Raw genomic sequence first — 21,474 nt, forward strand, 5'->3', positions numbered from 1 at the left:
CGCATCCGTACCCCTCCCTCCCCCAGGCCTGAGTGAGCCAGAGCCCCCGAATCAGCTGCTCCTTTAACCCCGTCCTGTCTGAGCCAAGAACAGACGCCCTCAGGCGACCTACACGCAGAGGCGGGTCCAAATCCAAAGCTGAACCCCAGGAGCTGTGCGAACAAAGAAGAGAAAGGGAAATTTCTCCCAGCAGCCTCAGAAGCAGCTGATTAAATCTCCACAATCAACTTGATGTACACTGCATCTGTGGAATACCTGAACGGGCGACGAATCAGCCCAAATTGAGGAGGTGGACTTTGGGAGCAAGGATATATTTCTTTTTTCCCTTTTTCTCTTTTTTTGAGTGTGTATGTGTATGCTTCTGTGTGTGATTTTGTCTGTATAGCTTTGCTTTTACCATTTGCCCTAGCGTTGTCTGTCCGTTTTTGCTTTGTTTTGTTTTTTTTAGTATAGTTTTTAGCGCTTGTTATCATTGGTGGATTTGTTTTTTGGTTTCGTTGCTCTCTTCTTTCTTTCTTTTTTTTAATTACTTTTTAAAAAAAATTTTTAACAATTATTTTTTACTTTTTATTTTAATAACTATTTTATTATTTTATCTTATCTTTTTCTTTCCTTCTTTTTTTTCTCCCTTTTATTCTGAGCCGTGTGGATGACAGGCTCTTGGTGCTCCAGCCAGGCATCAGGGCTGTGCCTCTAAGGTGGGAGAGCCAAGTTCAGGACACTGGTCCACAAGAGACCTCCCAGCTCCACGTAATATCAAACGGCGAAAATCTCCCAGAGATCTCCCTCTCAACGCCAAGACGCAGCTCCACTCAAAAACCAGCAAGCTACAGTGCTGGACACCCTATACCAAACAACTGGCAAGACAGGAACACAACCCCATCCATTAACAGAGAGGCTGCCTAAAATCAGAATAAGGCCACAGACACCCCAAAACACACCACCAGTCGTGGACCTGCCCACCAGAAAGACAAGATCCAGCTTCATCCACCAGAACACAGGCACTAGTACCCTCCACCAGGAAGCCTATACAACCCACTGAACCAACCTTAGCCACTGGGGACACACACCAAAAACAACGGGTACTACGAACCTGCAGCATGAGAAAAGGAGACCCCAAATACAGTAAGTTAAGCAAAATGAGAAGACAGAGAAACACACAGCAGATGAAGGAGCAAGGCAAAAACCCACCAGACCTAACAAATGAACAAGAAATAGGCAGTCTACATGAAAAGAATTCAGAATAATGAGAGTAAAGATGATCCAAAATCTTGGAAATAGAACGGAGAAAATACAAGAAACGTTTAACAAGGACCTAGAAGAACTAAAGAGCAAACAAACCGTGATGAACAACACAATAAATGAAATTAAAAATTCTCTAGAAGGGATCGGTAGCAGAATAACTGAGGCAGAAGAATGGATAAGTGACCTGGAAGATACAATAGTGGAAATAACTACTGCAGAGCAGAATAAAGAAAAATGAATGAAAAGAATTGAGGACAGTCTCAGAGGTCTCTGGGACAACATTAAATGCACCAACATTCGAATTACAGGGGTCCCAGAAGAAGAAGAGAAAAAAAAAAGGGACTGAGAAAATATTTGAAGAGATTATAGTTGAAAACTTCCCTAATATGGGAAAGGAAATACTTAATCAAGTCCAGGAAGAACAGAGAGTCCCATACAGGATAAATCCAAGGAGAAACACGCCAAGACACATATTAATCAAACTATCAAACATTAAATACACAGAAAAAAATATTTAAACAGCAAGGGAAAAACAACAAATAACACAAAAGGGAATCCACATAAGGTTAACAGCTGATCTTTCAGCAGAAACTCTGCAAGCCAGAAGAGAGTGGAAGGATATATTTAAAGTGATGAAGCAGAACACCTACAACCAAGATTACTCTACACAGCAAGGATCTCATTCAAATTTGATGGAGAAATTAAACATTTACAAACAAGCAAAAACTAAGAGAATTCAGCACCACCACACCAGCTTTACAACAAATGCTAAAGGAACTTCTCTAGGCAGGAACCACAAGAGAAGGAAAAGACCTACAATAACAAACCCAAAACAATTAAGAAAATGGTAATAGGAACATACATATTGATAATTACCTTAAACGTAAATGGATTAAATGCTCCAACCAAAAGACACAGATTGGCTGAAAGGATACAAAAACAAGACCCATATATATAGTCTACCAGAGACCCACCACAGACCTAGGGACACATACAGACTGAAAGTGAGGGGATGGAAAAAGATATTCCATGTAAATGGAAATCAAAAGAAAGCTGGAGTAGCAATTCTCATATCAGACAAAATAGATTTAAAAAAAAAAGACTATTACAAGAGACAAAGAAGGACACTACATAATAAACAAGGGATCAATCCAAGAAGAAGATACAACAATGGTAAATATTTATGCACCCAACATAGGAGCACCTGAATATGTAAGGCAAATACTAACAGCCATAAAAGGGGAAATCGACAGTAACACAATCATAGTAGGGGACTTTAACAACCCACTTTCACCAATGGACAGCTCATCCAAAATAAAAACAAATAAGGAAACACAAGCTTTAAATGATACATTAAACAAGATGGACTTAATTGATATTTATAGGACATTCCGTCCAAAAACAACAGAACACACATTCTTCTCAAGTGCTCATGGAACATTCTCCAGGAGAGATCATATCTTGGGTCACAAATCAAACCTTGGTAAATTTAAGAAAACTGAAATCGTATCAACTATCTTTTCCGACCACAACACTATGAGACTAGATACCAATTACAGGAGAAGATCTGTAAAAAATAAAAACACATGGAGGCTAAACAATACACTACTTAATAACTAAGAGATTACTGAAGAAATCAAAGAGGAAATCAAAAAAATACCTAGAAACAAATGACAATGAAAACACGATGACCCAAAACCTACGGGATGCAGCAAAAGCAATTCTAAGAGGGAACTTTATAGCAATACAATCCTACCTTAAGAAACGAGAAGCATCTCAAATAAACAACCTAACCTTACACCTAAAGCAATTAGAGAAAGAAGAACAAAAAAACCCTAAGTTAGCAGAAGGAAAGAAATCATAAATATCAGATCAGAAATAAATGAAAAAGAAATTAAGAAAACGACAGCAAAGATCAATAAAACTAAAAGCTGGTTATTTGAGAAGATAAACAAAATTGATAAACCATTAGCCAGACTCATCAAGAAAAAAAAGGAGAAGACTCAAACCAATAAAATTAGAAATGAAAAAGGAGAAGTAACAACTGACACTGCAGAAATACAAAGGATCATGAGAGATTACTACAAGCAACTATATGCCAATAAAACAGACAACCTGGAAGAAATGGACAAATTCCTAGAAATGCACAACCTTCCGAGACAGAACCAGAAAGAAACAGAAAATATGAACAGACCAATCACAAGCACTTAAATTGAAACTGTGATGAAAAATCTTCCAATAAACAAAAGCCCAGGACCAGATGGATTCACAGGCGAATTCTATCAAACACTGAGAGAAGAGCTAACACCTATCCTTCTCAAACTCTTCCAAAATATAGCAGAGCGAGGAACACTCCCAAACTCATTCTATAAGGCCACCATTATCACCCTGATACCAAAACCAGACAAAGACGTCACAAAAAAAGAAAATTACAGGCCAATATCACTGATGAACATAGATGCAAAAATCCTCAACAAAATACTAGCAAACAGAATCCAACAGCACATTAAAAGGATCATACACCATGATCAAGTGGGGTTTAGCCCAGGAATGCAAGGATTCTTCAACATACGCAAATCAACCAATGTGATACACCATATTAGCAAACTGAAGGAGAAAAACCATATGATCATCTCAAGAGATGCAGAGAAAGCTTTTGACAAAATTCAACACGCACATATAATAAAAACCGTCCAGAAAGTAGGCATAGAGGGAACTTTCCTCAACATAATAAAGGCCATATACGACAAACCCACAGCAAACATCATTCTCAATGGTGAAAAACTGAAACCATTTCCACTAAGATCAGGAACAAGACAAGGTTGCCCACTCTCACCACTATTATTCAACATAGTTTTGGAAGTTTTAGCCACAGCAATCAAAGAAAAAGAAATAAAAGGAATCCAAATCGGAAAAGAAAAAGTAAAGCTGTCACTATCTGCAGATAACATGACACTATACATAGAGAATCCTAAATATGCTACCAGAAAACTACTAAGGTTAATCAATGAATTTGGTAAAGTAGCAGGATACAAAATGAATGCACAGAAATCTCTTGCATTCCTATACACTAATGATGAAAAATCTGAAAGTGAAATTAAGAAAACACTCCCGTTTACCACTGCAACAAAAAGAATAAAATATCTAGGAATAAACCTACCTAAGGAGACAAAAGACCTGTATGGAGAAACTTATAAGATGCTGATGAAAGAAATTAAAGATGATACAAATAGATAGAGAGATATACCATGTTCTTAGACTGGAAGAATCAACATTGTGAAAATGACTATACTACCCAAGGCAATCTACAGATTCAATGCAACCCTTATCAAACTACCACTGGCATTTTTCACAGAGCTAAAAACAAAAAATTTCACAATTTGTATGGAAACAAAAAACACCCCGAATATCCAAAGCAATACAGAGAAAGAAAAACGGAGCTGGAGGAATCAGGCTCCCTGACTTCAGACTATACTACAAAGCTACAGTAATCAAGACACTATGGTACTGGCACAAAAACAGACATACAGATCAATGGAACAGGATAGAAAGCCCAGAGATAAACCCACGCACATATAGTTACCTTATCTTTGATTAAGGAGGCAAGCATATACAGTGGATAAAAGACAGCCTCTTCAGTAAGTGGTGCTGGGAAAACTGGACAGCTACATGTAAAAGAATGAAATTAGAACACTCCCTAACACCATACACACAAAGAAACTCAAAATGGATTAAAGACCTAAATGTAAAGACAGACAATATCAGACTCTTAGAGGAAAACATAGGCAGAAGACTCTATAAATCACAGCAAGATTCTTTTTGACCCACTTCCTAGAGAAATGGAAATAAAAACAAAAATAAACAAATGGGACCTAATGAAACTTAAAAGCTTTTGCACAGCAAAGGAAATCATAAACAAGACAAAAAGACAACACTCAGAATGGGAGAAAATATTTGCAAATGAAGCAACTGGCGAAGCATTAATCTCCAAAATTTACAAGCAGCTCATGCAGCTCAATATCAAAAAAACAAACAACCCAATCCAAAAATGGGCAGAAGACCTAAACAGACATTTCTCCAAAGAAGATATACATATTGCCAACAAACACATGAAAGGATGCTCAACATCATTAATCGTTAGAGAAATGCAAATCAAAACTACAATGAGATGTCATCTCACACCAGTCAGAATGGCCATCATCAAAAAATCTACAAACAGTAAATGCTGGAGACGGTGTGGAGAAAAGGGAACCCTCTTCCACTGTTGGTGGGAATGTAAATTGATACAGCCACTATGGAGAACAGTATGGAGGTTCCTTAAAAAACTAAAAATAGAACTACCATACGACCCAGCAATCTCACTACTGGGCATATACCCTGAGAAAACCGTAATTCAAAAAGAGTCATGTACCACAATATTCATTGCAGCTCTATTTACAATAGCCAGGACATGGAAGCAACCTAAGTGTCCATCAACAGATGAATGCATACAGGAGATGTGGCACATATATACAATGGAGTATTACTCAGCCATAAAAAGAAACGAAATTGAGTTATTTGTAGTGAGATGGATGGACCTAGAGTCTGTCACACAGAGTGAAGTAAGTCAGAAAGAGAAAAACAAACACTGTTTGCTAATACATATATATGGAATCTAAAAACAAAAACAAAAACAAAAAAAAATGGTCATAAAGAACCTAGGGGCAAGACGGGAATAAAGACACAGACCTACTAGAGAATGGACTTGAGAATACGGGGAGGGGGAAGGGTAAGCTTGGACAAAGTGAGAGAGTGGCATGGACATATATACACTACCAAATGTAAAATAGATAGCTAGTGGGAAGCAGCTGCATAGTACAGGGAGATCAGCTCGGTGGTTTGTGACCACTTAGAGGGGTGGGATAGGGAGGGTGGGAGGGAGGGAGACACAAGAGGGAAGAGACATGGGGACATATGTATATGTATAACTGATTCACTTTGTTATAAAGCAGAAACTAACACACCACTGTAAAGCAATTATACTCCAATAAAGATGTTTACAAAAAAAAAAAAGAGGACTTCCCTGTTAGCGCAGTAGTTAAGAATCCGCTTGCCAATGCAGGAGACGTGGGTTCAAGCCCTGGTCTGGGAAGATCCCATATGCCACGAAGCAGCTAAGCCCGTGCGCCACAACTACTGAGCCTGCACTCTACAGCCCATGAGCCACAATTTCTGAGCCTGTGTTGCCACAATTGCTGAAGCCCGTGCGCCTAGATCCCATGCTCCGCAACAAGAGAAGCCACTACAATGAGAAGCCTGTTCACCACAACAAAGAGCATCCCCCGCTCGCCGCAACTAGAGAAAGCCCGTATGCAGCAACAAAGACGCAATGCAGCCAAAAATAAATAAATTAATTAATTAATTTTAAAAAGTAAAAAATAAATTTTAAAGAAAGATATATTGTACAACACAGGGAATACAGCCAATATTTTATAATACTATAAATGGAATATAATCTTTAAAAGTTGTGAATCATTTTATTGTACATCTATGACCTATATAATATTGTACCTCAACTATATTTCCATTAAAAAATAAAAAAAAATTAAATAAAAAAATAAAATAAAAGTCATGCATGCAGAGACTGGTTCAAGATGGCAGAGTAGAAGGACGTGCGCTCACTCCCTCCTGCGAGAGCACCAGAATCACAACTAACTGCTGAACAATCATCAAAAGGAAGACACTGGAACGCACCAAAAAAGATATCCCACATCCAAGACAGAGGACAACCCGCAATGAGACAGTAGGATGGGCGCGATCACAGGAAAATCAAATCCCGTAACAGCAGGGTGGGTGACTCACAAACTGGAGAACACTTATACCACAGAAGTCCACCCACTGGAGTGAAGGTTCTGAGCCCCACGTGAGGCTTCCCAACCTGGGGGTCCGGCAACAAGAGGAGCAATTCCTAGAGAAAAAGACTTTGAAGGCTAGCGGGATTTGATTGCAGGACTTTGACAGGACTTGGGGAAACAAGACTCCACTCTTGGAGGGCACACACAAAGTAGTGTGCGCATCGTGACCCAGGGAAAGGAGCAGTGACCCCAGGGGAGACTGAACCAGACCTACCTGCTAGTGTTGGAGGGTCTCCTGCAGAGGCGAGGGGTGGCTGTGGCTCACCATGGGGACAAGGACACTGGCAGCAGAAGTTCTGAGAAATACTCCTTGGCATGAGCCCTCCCAGAGTCACCATTAGCCCCACCAAAGAGCCGGGCAGGCTCCAGTGTTGGGTCGCCTCAGGCCAAACACCCAACAGGGAGGGACGCAGACCCCACCCACCAGTAGACAAGTGGATTAAAGTTTTACTGAGCTCTGCCCACCAGAGCAACACCCAGCTCTACCCACTACCAGTCCCTCCCATTAGGAAGCTTGCACAAGCCTCTTAGATAGCCTCATCCACAAGACAACAGACAACAGAAGCAAGAAGAACTACAATTTTGCAGCCTGTGAAGGAAAACCACATTCATAGAAGTACAGGCAAAATGAAAAGGCAGAGAACTTTGTACTGGATGAAGGAACAAGATAAAACCCAGAAAAACAACTAAATGAAGTGAAGACAGGCAACCTTCCAGAAAAAGAATTCAGAATAATGATAGTGAAGATGATCCAGGACCTCAGAAAAACAATGGAGGCAAAGATCGAGAAGATGCAAGAAATGTTTAACACAGACCTAGAAGAATTAAAGAACAAACAGAGATGAACAATACAATAACTGAAATAAAAAATACACTAGAAGGAATCAACGGCAGAATAACTGAGGTAGAAAAACGGATCAGTGACCTGGAAGACAGAATGGAGGAACTCACTGCCACGGAACAGAATAAAGAAAAAAGAATGAAAAGAAATGAAGACAGCCTAAGAGACCTCTGGGACAACATTAAATGCACCAACATTAGCATTATAGGGGTCCCAGAAGGAGAAGAGAGGGAGAAAGGACCCGAGAAAATATTTGAAGACATAGTCGAAAACTTCCCTAACATGGGAAAGGAAACAGCCATCCAAGTTCAGCAAGCACAGAGAGTCCCAGGCAGGATAAACACGCCAAGACACATAGTAATCAAACTGACAAAAAGACAAAAAAATATTACTGAAAGCAGCAAGGGAAAAACGACAAATAACATACAAGGGAACTCCCATAAGGTTAACAGCTGATTTCTCAGCAGAAACTCTACAAGCCAGAAAGGAGTGGCATGGTATACTTAAAGTGATGAAAGGGAAGAACCTACAACCAAGATTACTCTACTCGGCAAGGATCTCATTCAGATTCGATGGAGAAATCAAAAGCTTTACAGACAAGCAAAAGCTAAGAGAATTCAGCACCACCAAACCAGCTCTACAACAAATGCTAAAGGAGCTTCTCTAAGTGGGAAACACAAGAGAAGAAAAGGACCTACAAAAACAAACCCAAAACAATTAAGAAAACGGTCATAAGAACATACATATCGATAATTACCTTAAACGTGAATGGATTAAACGCTCCAACCAAAAGACACAGGCTTGCTGAATGGATACGAAAACAAGACCCATCTATATGCTGTCTACAAGAGACCCACTTCAGACCTAGGGACACATACAGACTGAAAGGGAGGGGATGGAAAAAGATATTCCATGCAAATGGAAATCAAAAGAAAGCTGGAGTAGCAATACTCATATCAGATAAAATAGACTTTAAAATAAAGAATGTTACAAGAGACAGGGAAGGACACTACATAATATCAAGGGATCAATCCAAGAAGAAGATATAACAATTATAAATATATATGCACCCAACATAGGAGCACCTCAATACATACGGCAACTGCTAACAGTTATAAAAGAGGAAATCGACAGTAACACAATAATAGTGGGGGACTTTAACAACTCACTTACACCAATGGACAGATCATCCAAAATGAAAATAAGGAAACAGAAGCTTTAAATGACACAATAGACCAGATAGATTTAATTGATATTTATAGGACATTCCACCCAAAAACAGCAGATTACACTTTCTTCTCAAGTGCGCACGGAACATTCTCCAGGATAGATCACGTCTTGGGTCACAAATCAAGCCTCAGTAAATTTAAGAAAATTGAAATCATATCAAGCATCTTTTCTGACCACAACGCTATGAGATTAGAAATGAATTACAGGGAAAAAAACGTAAAAAACACAAACACATGGAGGTTAAACAATACCTTACTAAATAACCAAGAGATCACTGAAGAAATCAAAGAGGAAATAAAAAAATACCTAGAGACAAATGACAATGGAAACACGATGATCCAAAACCTGTGGGATGCAGCAAAAGCAGTTCTAAGAGGGAAGTTTATAGCTATACAAGCCTACCTCAAGAAATAAGAAAAATCTCAAATAAATAATCTAACCTTACACCTAAAGGAACTAGAGAAAGAAGAACAAACAAAACCCAAAGTTAGTATAAGGAAAGATATCATAAAGATCAGAGCAGAAATAAATGAAATAGAAACAAAGAAAACAATAGCAAAGATCAATAAAACTAAAAGCTGGGTCTTTGAGAAGATAAACAAAATTGATAAACCATTAGCCAGACTCATCAAGAAAAAGAGGGACAGGACTCAAATCAATAAAATTAGAAATGATAAAGGAGAAGTTACAACAGACACTGCAGAAAAACAAAGCATCCTAATAGACTACTACAAGCAACTCTATGTCAATAAAATGGACAACCTGGAAGAAATGGACAAATTCTTAGAAAGGTATAACCTTACAAGACTGAATCAGGAAGAATTAGAAAATATGAACAGACCAATCACAAGTAATGAAATTGAAACTGTGATGAAAAACCTTCCAACAAACAAAAGTCCAGGACCAGTTGGCTTCACAGATGAATTCTATCAAATATTTAGAGAAGAGCTAACACCCATCCTTCTCAAACTCTTCCAAAAAATTGCGGAGGAAGGAACACTCCCAAACTCATTCTATGAGGCCACCATCACCCTGATACCAAAACCAGACAAAGATATTACAAAAAAAGAAAATTACAGACCAGTATCACTGATGAATATAGATGCAAAAATCCTCAACAAAATACTAGCAAACCGAATCCAACAACACGTTAAAAGGATCATACACCATCATCAAGTGGGATTTATCCCAGGAATGCAAGGATTCTTCGATATGCACAAATCAATCAATGTGATACACCATATTAACAAATTGAAGAAAAAAACCCATATGATCGTCTCAATAGATGCAGAAAAAGCTTTCGACAAAATTCAACACCCATTTATGATAAAAACTCTCCAGAAAGTGGGCATAGAGGGAACCTACCTCAACATAATAAAGGCCATATACGACAAACCCACAGCAAACATCATTCTCAATGGAGAAAAACTGAAAGCATTTCCTCTAAGATCTGGAACAAGACAAGGATGTCCACTCTCACCACTATTATTCAAGATAGTTTTGGAAGTCCTAGCTATGGCAATCAGAGAAGAAAAAGAAGTAAAAGGAATACAATTTGGAAAAGAAGAAGTAAAACTGTCACTGTTTGCAGATAACATGATACTATACATAGAGAATCCTAAAGATGCCACCAGAAAACTACTAGAGCCAATCAATGAATTTGGTAAAGTTTCAGGATACAAAATTAATGCACAGAAATCGCCTGCATTCTTATACACTAATGATGAAAAATCTGAAAGAGAAATTAAGGAAACACTCCCATTTACCACTGCAACAAAAAGAATAAAATACCTAGGAATAAACCTATCTAGGGAGACAAAAGACCTGTATGCAGATAACTATAAAACACTGATGAAAGAAATTAAAGATGATACCAACAGATGGAGAGATATACCATGCTCTTGGATTGGAAGAATCAATATTGTGAAAATGACTATACTACCCAAAGCAATCTACAGATTCAATGCAATCCCTATCAAATTACCAATGGCATTTTTTACAGAACTAGAACAAAAAATCTTAAAATTTGTATGGAGACACAAAAGACCCCAAATAGCCAAAGCAGTCTTGAGGGGAAAAAACTGAGCTGGAGGAATCAGACTCCCTGACTTCAGACTATAGTACAAAGCTACAGTAATCAAGACAATATGGCATTGGTACAGAAACAGAAATATAGATCATTGGAACAAGATAGAAAGCACAGAGATAAAAACACGCACCTATGGTCAACTAATCTATGACAAAAGAGGCAAGGATATACAATGGAGAAAAGACAGTCTCTTCAATAAGTGGTGCTGGCAAAACTGGACAGCTACACATAAAAGAATGAAATTAGAACACTCCCTAACACCATACACAAAAATAAACTCAAAATGGATTCGAGACCTAAATGTAAGACCGGACACTATAAAACTCTTAGAGGAAAACATAGGAAGAACACTCTGACATAAATCACAGCAAGATCCTTTTTGACCCACTTCCTAGAGAAATGGAAATAAAAACAAAAATAAACAAATGCGACCTAATGAAACTTCAAAGCTTCTGCACAGCAAAGGAAACCATAAACAAGACGAAAAGACAACCTGCAGAATGGGAGAAAATATTTGCAAACGAATCAACGGACAAAGGATTAATCTCCAAAATATATAAACAGCTCATTCAGCTCAATTTTAAAAAAACAAACAACCCAATCCAAAAATGGGCGGAAGACCTAAATAGACATTTCTCCAAAGAAGAAATACAGATGGCCAAGAAGCACATGAAAAGCTGCTCAACATCACTAATTATTCGAGAAATGCAAATCAAAACTACAATGAGATATCACCTCACACCAGTTAGAATGGTCATCAGAAAATCTACAAACAACAAATGCTGGAGAGGGTGTGGAGAAAAGGGAACCCTCTTGCACTGTTGGTGGGAATGTAAATTGATACAGCCACTATGGAGATTCCTTAAAAAACTAAAAATAGAATTACCATATGATCCAGCAATCCCACTGCTGGGCATATACCCAGAGAAAACCACAATTCAGAAAGACACATGCACCCCAATGTTCACTGCAGCACTATTTACAATAGCCAGGTCATGGAAGCAACTTAAATGCCCATGGACAGACGAATGGATAAAGAAGATGTGGTATATATATACAATGGAATATTACTCAGCCATAAAAAGGAACGAAATTGGGTCATTTGTTGAGACGTGGATGGATCTAGAGACTGTCATACAGAGTGAAGTAAGTCAGAAAGAGAAAAACAAATATTGTACATTAACGCATACATGTGGAACCTAGAAAAATGGCACAGATGAACCGGTTTGCAGGGCAGAAATTGAGACAACAGATGTAGAGAACAAACGTATGGACACCAAGGGGGGAAAGCCGCGGGGGGGTGGTGTGATGAATTGGGCGATTGGGATCGACATGTATACAGTGATGTGTATAAAACTGATGACTAATAAGAACCTGCTGTATAAAAAAAAAGTGATCAAATGTATTCTATTGGAAAGAAGCAAAAATAAGACCATATTTACTGTCTAAATTATATAATAATTTAATTATAAAAAAAAAAGTACATTCAGGGGAGTTCCCTGGTGGTCTAGTGGCTAGGATTCAGTGCTTTCACTGCCGTGGCCCATGTTCAATCCCTAGTCAGGGAACTGAGATCCCACAAGCTGCACCGCATGGCCAAAAGAAAAAAAAGTATGTTCAGAAAACAAACAAAAAGCAGCTCTTAGAAATTAAAAATATAATAGCAAAAACGAAAATCTCAATGTAAGAATTTCCAGTTTCCAGTAGTGTCGGGCTAGGTTATTTGGATCAACTATCACTATTCCACTGGATAAGAACTTTAAAATATGGATAAAATATATTCCAAAAATTTTAAAGCACCAAAAAACAAGCCAAGACAATAAGGAATTACAAAGTCACAAGTGAAGTAAAAATGAGAATCCAGAAAGGGAAAAAAGCATATACCACCTATTTTTGCCCTGAGGATATTTTGGATTTTTTGTTTTGATAACATTGCAAGAGCTACGGGGACAAAAACAAAATCTAACAAACACACGAGGGAATTTCAAGCCCTGAACTTGGTTTAAGGTGGTCCCAGACTAGGAGTGACCCCAGGCACATGGCAGAAGAAAATACAAATCCTACATATACAGTGAAACACTACAAACTAACCACAGAATGATTCTCAAAGAGATCATATTAAATGGGAGAAGTCAGGTGAAGTAGAGTACATACCATATTATCATTTTTGTGAGGTTAAAAAAACCTATAAAACTAATCAATGGCAATGCAAGTCAGAATAGTGATTGATTACCTTTGGGGGCTATTTACTGGGGATGGCGTAAGTGAGACTTCCGTATCTTGCTCTTGGTTGGGAGTGACATGAATGAGTGTATTTATTTTATTTTTTCAAATCTTAACGTACATATAAAAACTGTACACTTTAATGTATGAATGTTATAATTTAATGAAGCTTTTATTTAAAATGAAGATGAAATAAAATTTTCAAATTAAAAAAGTTAACAAATATTAATTATATTCAGCTTTCACAAATAGTAAAGGATGCTAATTTAGTTCATGGTCTAAGTCTAGAAGATGATTCAAAAGTAATGGTTGCAATTTACCATACCAGTTTCAATGATTTTGATTTTTATAATTTATAATGGAAAAAAAATCTCAACTAGCCACCATTAACATTTTTTTTATTTTTTTTTAGTTATTTCTGAGATATACATTTTAAAGTAATAACTAGAATTATGACTTATAACATTATACCAGAACATGTAAGATTTTTAGAAATTTCACGTAATGTCTGAAACATTTATATTAACATATTTCCATACAAATAACCCAAAGAAAGTTTAGTATTAGTTGTTTTTTGTTTGTTTGTTTGTTTTTTATACTGCAGGTTCTTATTAGTCATCAATTTTATACACATCAGTGTATACATGTCAATCCCAATCGCCCAATTCATCACACCACCATCCCCACCCCACCACTGTTCTCCCCCCTTGGTGTCCATACTTTTGTTCTCTACATCTGTGTCTCAACTTCTGCCCTGAAAACCGGTTCATCTGTAACATTTTTCAAAAATCTCTCAGAATCACCGTAACTTCTGTACTCTCTGAAAAATCAATCTTTTATGTTTTCCCAATTCATTAAGTCTCAGACCATTTACATTCATATCATTCATACATGACAACCCTAATGTCAAAGCATATAACAACACTGTTTTCATTTTTAGAATCCAAAGGGCCATAAAATAGGCTATAAATAAGATAATCATTTGTACTCAAACAATTTAAGGAGACGAGAACTCAAGACCTAAATAAATTGAGAAAAATTTCATATGAAAAGACAGAAGTAATTAAATTTCAGATTATAAAAAGGATCCCTAAGATTAAACAAAGGTATTAGACCTATACATGTTAGGGAAAAAAACATTAAAATAACCTTAGTTTTCAAAACATAGTTTGATGATAAAGTTCTAACAATTCATTGATTCCCTCATTCAACAAATATTTCACTGCTTATTATATGCCTATTCATTTTCTACAAATTAGGAATACAACAGGGATACAAAAGGAATAAAACAGATGACTTTACGCTACAGAAACAACAAAATAATGGTGTGCCAAAAACAGGAAAATCTGATTCTATACATTTATGTTTTTTTCAACATATAACAAATATATACTAATATTTCACATATTTCACAAGGTATTGTTAAAAGTCTGATGATTAGTTCTCGATCAAGAACTTAAGGAAAAAGTGCTAATATATGGAAAAAGTTTTTGCTTCCTATAAAACAAAACCTTTACATAATATTTTCCTACTAGTTTTTAATACGCACATGACTATGTTCCCCAAAAAAGAATATTTTGTTTTTTGCTATTGAGATGAAAATGCTTAAAGTTGAAGATTATTAAATAAGATACCACTTGTAGGTACACATAGAAGATGTTCCATAATTACAAACCTTTATTATTCTCTTGTCCTATTTCCTGCCTGCAAACAGGAGCTGATAAGGAAAAGTAGGCAGAACAGGCTTTTAAGTTTCTAGCCAAACCTGTATTTTATAGATTAGGCGAAGAAGAGAGTGCATTTTTTAAGATAAAAGGCAGGGAAGGGGAGTAGAAATGAGTGGTTTAAAGAATTAGCAATGAAGAGGAGATACTGGTTACAGGCAGCTCTCCAGCTTCCACCTTAATATTGTCAGGGCAGAATGGTAGCATAAATGGGTGTCTTGATTGCCTGTCACCCTCCTTAACTAGTAACGACAATATCTGTAATACAGTTTTGAACACAACAATTTCTACCCAAAAAAAAGGGATGTAAGATATAAATATTTATACCATTACTATTTTCCAAAGATTTGAATATATAAGAAATAAATATAAGATGGTAGTCCCATAAGAAAGATAATATCCAGAATGTGTACTCTGGAGGGAAGGGGTGGGAAGGAATTGGTCAACAAAGGATATTCTGAACAGTGATATCAACGTAGGGGAATATTCTAGAGTTAGGAAAGTAATATCACCTCAAAATGACTTTAAGTTTTTCCACAGCAGGTCTGACATTATAAGCCTTAATAAATCTTACCATAGATCACACAGCGCTTCCCCATAATAGACACTCAATAATTATTTCATTTTTCAAACCAAATTCCTACACTAGTTTCATGGCCTTTGAAAAAACAATAGAGCTCACATGATAAGGAGTTCTCTTTGTCAACCTCCTCTAGATAAGCACCTTCTAAAAAAATCTTAAGTAAAACTAAGATTTGGTCTAACCACTATAGACTACAATGGGACCAAATTCCTTTGTTCTAGAAAAATCTACATGTGGCCTAAGATTTCACCAGCTATTTGGGGGTTTTTTCCCCCTTCAGTTTTACTGAGATATAATTGGCATGCAGCACTGTATAAGTTTAAGGTACAGCACAATGATTTGACTTACATGCATCATAAAATGATTACCATAATAAGTTCAGTGAATATCCATCATCTCATACAGATACAAAATTAAAGAACTAAAAAAAATTTTTTTTCCTTTGGGATGAGAATTCTTAGGATTCACTCTCTTAACAGCTTTCATATATAACATACAGCAGTGTTAACTGTATTTACCACCGTGTACATTACATCCCCAGTACTTACTTATAACTGGAAGTTTATACCTTTGGGTTGCCTTCATCCATTTCCCCCTTCTCCCTACCCTCCCCCCACGACAAATCTAACCTCGCCATGAGCTTGTTTTTGAAGTATAACTGACCTACAACACTGTTAGTTCCTGTTACACAACATAGTGATTCGATATTTCTAAACATTTCAAAATGATCACCACGGCAAGTTGAGTTACCATTTCATCGGCTATTGTGGCAGTCACATCATCAGCCTATCAGGTAAACTCACAACAACTACCTTTAGAGGTCAGTTCTTCCCCAATCTGTAAAAATTGTTAACTGAAATACTAAAACTTAACTTCATCATTTTGGCTTCAGATTGTTAAGACCTTCTTGAATTGTTAACTAGACCACTAATTTATCATCACCTACGAAGGCCTTCAGAACCATAAAAACTTCCTCAAGGATGCAATTATTAATCAGTAATCAATACTCTGGGTAATGCAATGAACTACTAATTCAATTGGGCGAAACATGTATGATCAGCAACAGGCATTGTATTAGAGAAAACAAAAAGATTAACCCAGTCCCTACACTCAAGGACTCAAAAAGTCTAGTAAGTTTACAATTTAAGTGTTAAAGTAAAAGTGCTATATAGAGAAAAAAGATAAAGCAGTAAATTAAAGGGTTAAGACTAGGAGTGTAAAATAAAGGATCCACTGAATCTATCATGCAATGCACACTTTTCACTTTCTTCTAAAAAGATATCATGAGCTTTGTCAAATGCACCTAGCTAAAAAATATGATGAAAATAACAATGGCTTTTAAATTATACACTCTGAAAACTAAGGACAAAAAAATCATAGACCAGGAAACTAAGGCATAAAAAAGGTTTATATGTTCCCTATAAATTAAGTCAGACATTTGAACCTACTTCCTAATTTCCAGACGAGTCCCCTCATTCCCCGGCGGGGGGTTAGGGAGTGGAATTTTTTAATAAATCATGATTTGAATGTGATGTGCTCAGCCATTTTCTTTCCTATCTATACACTTGCAGTCCATACATACACTGATTTTTTTTTTCCATTGAACTTTAACTTTAACTGGCTCCTCAAAAAGCTAAAAGGCTATCTGCTAATAAATAAAACTTACTAACTAAACATAGAACTTCTCCAATCTCTAATTTCCTTATTTGTAAAAAGAGCTAATAATTACAAAATCTATGCTTTGCAAAATTGTTAATTCATATTTAGACTTCTTGATCCAACCATTCTTCCTATGGTAATAAAGAAATCAACACAATAAACAATGCATCCCGAAGAAATGAAGACGCTGTCATCTCTTTGCGTTATATTACCCAGAACTGAGTCTCTAGCATATATATTCACTACCTTGCTTAAATGCTCACTCGGAACACAGGAAATCCCTTAAAGCACAGTTCAAATTTATTACCAGTTAATTCATATCCCCTCACAACTACACAAACAAAAGTCTGACACAACCAATTTAGCCTATCACTATCAGTTCTGTCCCCCAGAGTCACTATTAGAGTGGTTTTAATTTTTTTACTTTATTCTCAAGTTTAACATAAGACTGAGATAGCAATAAATGCCAATGAATATTATAAGAAATAAACTTAAGTTTGAGTACATAACTGCATTTTATCATAATTTTTTTTGTAACATGTTCTCAATAAAGTTTAACTCTGGGACAGTAAGGTGATCCTACACATGAAAATAATATAAGAACTGGTTTCTAAATTCAAATTTTCAAGATGATTTTCCCAACCTCAAATTCCTCAATGGCAAGAGCACAGTTCAGGTGTTTGTTACAATCTACTGGAAACAAAATATCCTTTTTCAAAACTGAGATTAGTACAAAATAGGAAATCTAGTCAAATTTTTCTAAGGTCTCTTCTGGTCCCAACAATAGTCCTCTACACCAACTTCTATTTATGTAAGGTGTAAGCATCCAACTGATATTAGCTGATTCCACATTATTTAACTCCTAATAAATGTTTCTCTCAAATCCTCAAACCACTAAAAAAAAATTTTAAACACGGAGATATATTAAGTTTTACGAGAAAAATTTTAAAATTTTTCATAATTTCCAAAAGGATACAAAACAATTTTTAGTTAGAACAGAAATTCCCATCTCTTCTATGGTTTACCTTTTTAAATTGCTGAAAAACTACTCAAATGCTGAACGTAAATAACCAAACTACAGGAGATGGGTAATTGCTTCTGATTGTATTATATTCTTCAATTAAAATTTTTTTAAAGCTTTAAAAATCACATTTTAGTCTTCACTAAAATATTTTGTTCCTCCTTAAAACTGCTTTTCTACAGTGTGATACAAAGCAATTTTTTCCAGTCTAAATTAAGAGTTACATCTAAATAATATTCCTCCACTTTTTTATTACTTGTACTTTCTAAAAGTATTCTGCTTATATTTTTGCTCCCTCTGAAACATGGATCATACAAGTATGTAAAAATTAAAATATTTTCTAATTATAAAAATGGAAAATGAAATATATCCATCTCCTTTAATTAGGAAATACTATAATCAATTAGAGAATGTACTAAATCAAAGGGAAGAGATCAATAATGCCTGAGAATCTAACCAAAGTAAAAGATTAAAGCTCACATAATTTACTATACAATCCCCCCCAATACAAGAACGATTAATGCTATCTAAGAACGTAATGGAGAGGCTCCTAGGTAATTTCTCTTGGGTGGTGTGTTTACAGACTGGGCAAACACTTGTCCAGAACGCTGCAGATTCCTGGGCTTGCTAAGGAGGTGTTCAACTAGACGAACTCTAAAGTCTCTTTCAATTCTAAGATTCCCAATCTGTGAATAAAATGTGAAAAATAACATAAAACACTGTGCCCAATGAAGGCTGATCAATTAACCGATCTGCCTTCATTGCCACCCTAACTGTATGCCTGGAGACGAAAAAGTTCTTTCTCCTCTTTTCTCTGCAGTGATTTCACGAGATCCTGGTTAACAAAAGGCACGGAAAACATGCACAGGTGGGATAAAAAGAGGAGTGGCTGAAATGAGGAGGCTCTCGGGACAGCGCCCCCAGCTTCCCCGTCCCTCGGGAGCACCTGAGAAATCACTGCCCTCCACACCTCCACCCTTCTGTGGAGGCGTCGCGAGAGAATTCTCCGACCTATTACAGTCCACCCGCACCTGGCCAGAGACCGGGCATTGTCTGGAGCCTTCAGCGCCCAAGACAAGCAAGGAGGAAAGAGAAAGAAAAGCGGGAGAAGGAGTGAGAAAAATGGACAACGGAAGGGGAAGTAAAGCAATCGGGAAGCCGTACGCTCCTTTTGGCAAAATTGGCTTCCCCATCGATCACTCAATTTAATTCATATCCCAAAAGCCAACCCCCCGGCCCAAGGTAGCAGCCAGGGGTGGCCCAGCCGGAGTCCCCGCAGCTACCCCGGTCAGAGAACGGAGACAAGGAGAGGGAAATGGGCGTGTGGGTTGGGCCTGGCTGGCCGGAGGCCGGGCTCGGAACAAAGCCTCCCAGCTCCCCCTACCTGGGGCGAGGGCGGCGGGCGGTGCCTCGCGGCTCCCCGCGTCGCCCCAGCCCGGCGACGCCCTCGCCCCGGGGACCCTTGCCGGGGCTAGGGGCCGCGGCGAGCCCCCTCCCCGCCCGCTAACAGCGCCCTTTCGGGACAATGGGCCCCTCCCCCGCCTACGGGAGGGGAGATACAAAGGCAGAGAAGCGCGGCCCGGCACGGAGCCAGGCGTCCGGAAAGTGAAGGCGGAGGAGGGAGAGGGGACAGGAGAGGATGGCGGCGGACGCGGCAGCCCGCGGGCCGCTTCCCCAGCCGTCCAAGCCTCTGCCCTCAGCCTCACCGCCGCGGCAAGGGCGGGAGAGCGGACCAGCAGCCTCTCAAGTCCCGGCCGAGAGGGAAGAGGAGTCTGCACACAAAGAGGAGCGGGACCCCCACCCTCCGCCAACACCAGCGCCGGGGATGGCCCGACGCGCTCTGGCCGCCGACGGCCAGCGGCGCCTGCCCAGCCCGAGCCCCTCCGGGGCCGGGGTTCGCGCTGGGCGCCCCTCTCCCGGACTCACCCAAAGCTCCGTGCCCCAGCTCATGGCGGAACTTGAGGCGACTCGAGCCGTCTGGCTGCCCCGCTGTCCGTCCGTCTGTCGGCTCTGCAGTCAGTCTGTCCGACCTCCCACTGGCGGGCTCCCGGCTCAGCTGCTCAGCCTCCGAAGGTGCCGCCACCGCCGGTTTCCCCAGTGAGGGAGAAAGACGCGACTGGCGAAGCCGCCGACGCCGCGTCCCCGCCTCCCGAAGCCTGCGGGGAGGGGGCCCGGGCTGAGGGGAGGCGGGACGCGGAGAGGGGAGGGGGCGGGGCGCGATGCACCCTGGGATTGGGGCGGACCCGCGCCCGCCTGGCGGAGGCTGGCAGGGTCTCCTCGCCGAAGGGTTTACCCATTATCGGCTCTTCCCTCGTGCCCAGTCTCTTGCTTTCCATACCTCCTGGCTCGGACTATCCCACCGCCGCCGTCATTCGAATATCTGTCTCCAAGAAGGAAAGGGAGAGAAGGAAAAGTCGCCCACAGCCCTTCTCTACCCTGAGCCCCCTTAAATGAGGCAACTCCTTCCTGCCTCTTGCCTCCTTCACTTGGGAGAAACCCAGACAAGGAAACCTCATCCAAATCCTTGGGTTTAGATTGTGAAGAGTTGTAGTCTATTTATAAGAAAAAAGTCTTAATGGTTAAAGTGATCTTGGGAATCACTGAAACGTGTAGAGCGTCAAAGGAGAAGGCAACTTGCCCCTGATTCTGTTTTTAACAAAACATTTTAATTTTATAAGTTCTGTCAGGAAATCATAAAAAGAGGCAGATCTTTCGGCATTCATTTGGGAATGTTGCCATGACAGGAGATGGAAGACATGCACAAATGTGACCCGAGCTGTCACCTGCAGGAAAGGAGAACTGAGCTTGCCCCCTTTCTGGAATGGGCACCTCGTGCGTGGAGGAGTTGGGTGGGAGGCAGATTCCTAACCAGTAGTGCAAAGAGCCTCTTCCGAACTTCAGATATCTCTCACTCAGAATATTGGAACCTTGGATGCAGGTCCACCATTTCCTTTTTTCTCTGTGG

The 21,474-nt window shown here is 38.9% G+C and overlaps 1 protein-coding gene across 1 annotated transcript in view; it reads right to left on the reverse strand.

Annotated features, from left to right (window-relative positions):
• The window catches only part of FNBP1L (formin binding protein 1 like), a 126,090-nt gene extending 105,411 nt beyond the window's left edge, over positions 1 to 20,679 (reverse strand). The window contains 1 exon segment of the mRNA XM_082477579.1: positions 20,436 to 20,679. Within this exon segment, the coding sequence (XP_082333705.1) occupies positions 20,436 to 20,459 (24 nt within the window). The 5' untranslated portion in view covers positions 20,460 to 20,679.
• Between the last annotated feature and the right edge of the window lie 795 nt (positions 20,680 to 21,474).

The sequence above is a fragment of the Balaenoptera physalus genome, assembly GCF_965194825.1.
Source record: "Balaenoptera physalus genome assembly, chromosome: 1".
Lineage (NCBI taxonomy): Eukaryota > Metazoa > Chordata > Mammalia > Artiodactyla > Balaenopteridae > Balaenoptera > Balaenoptera physalus.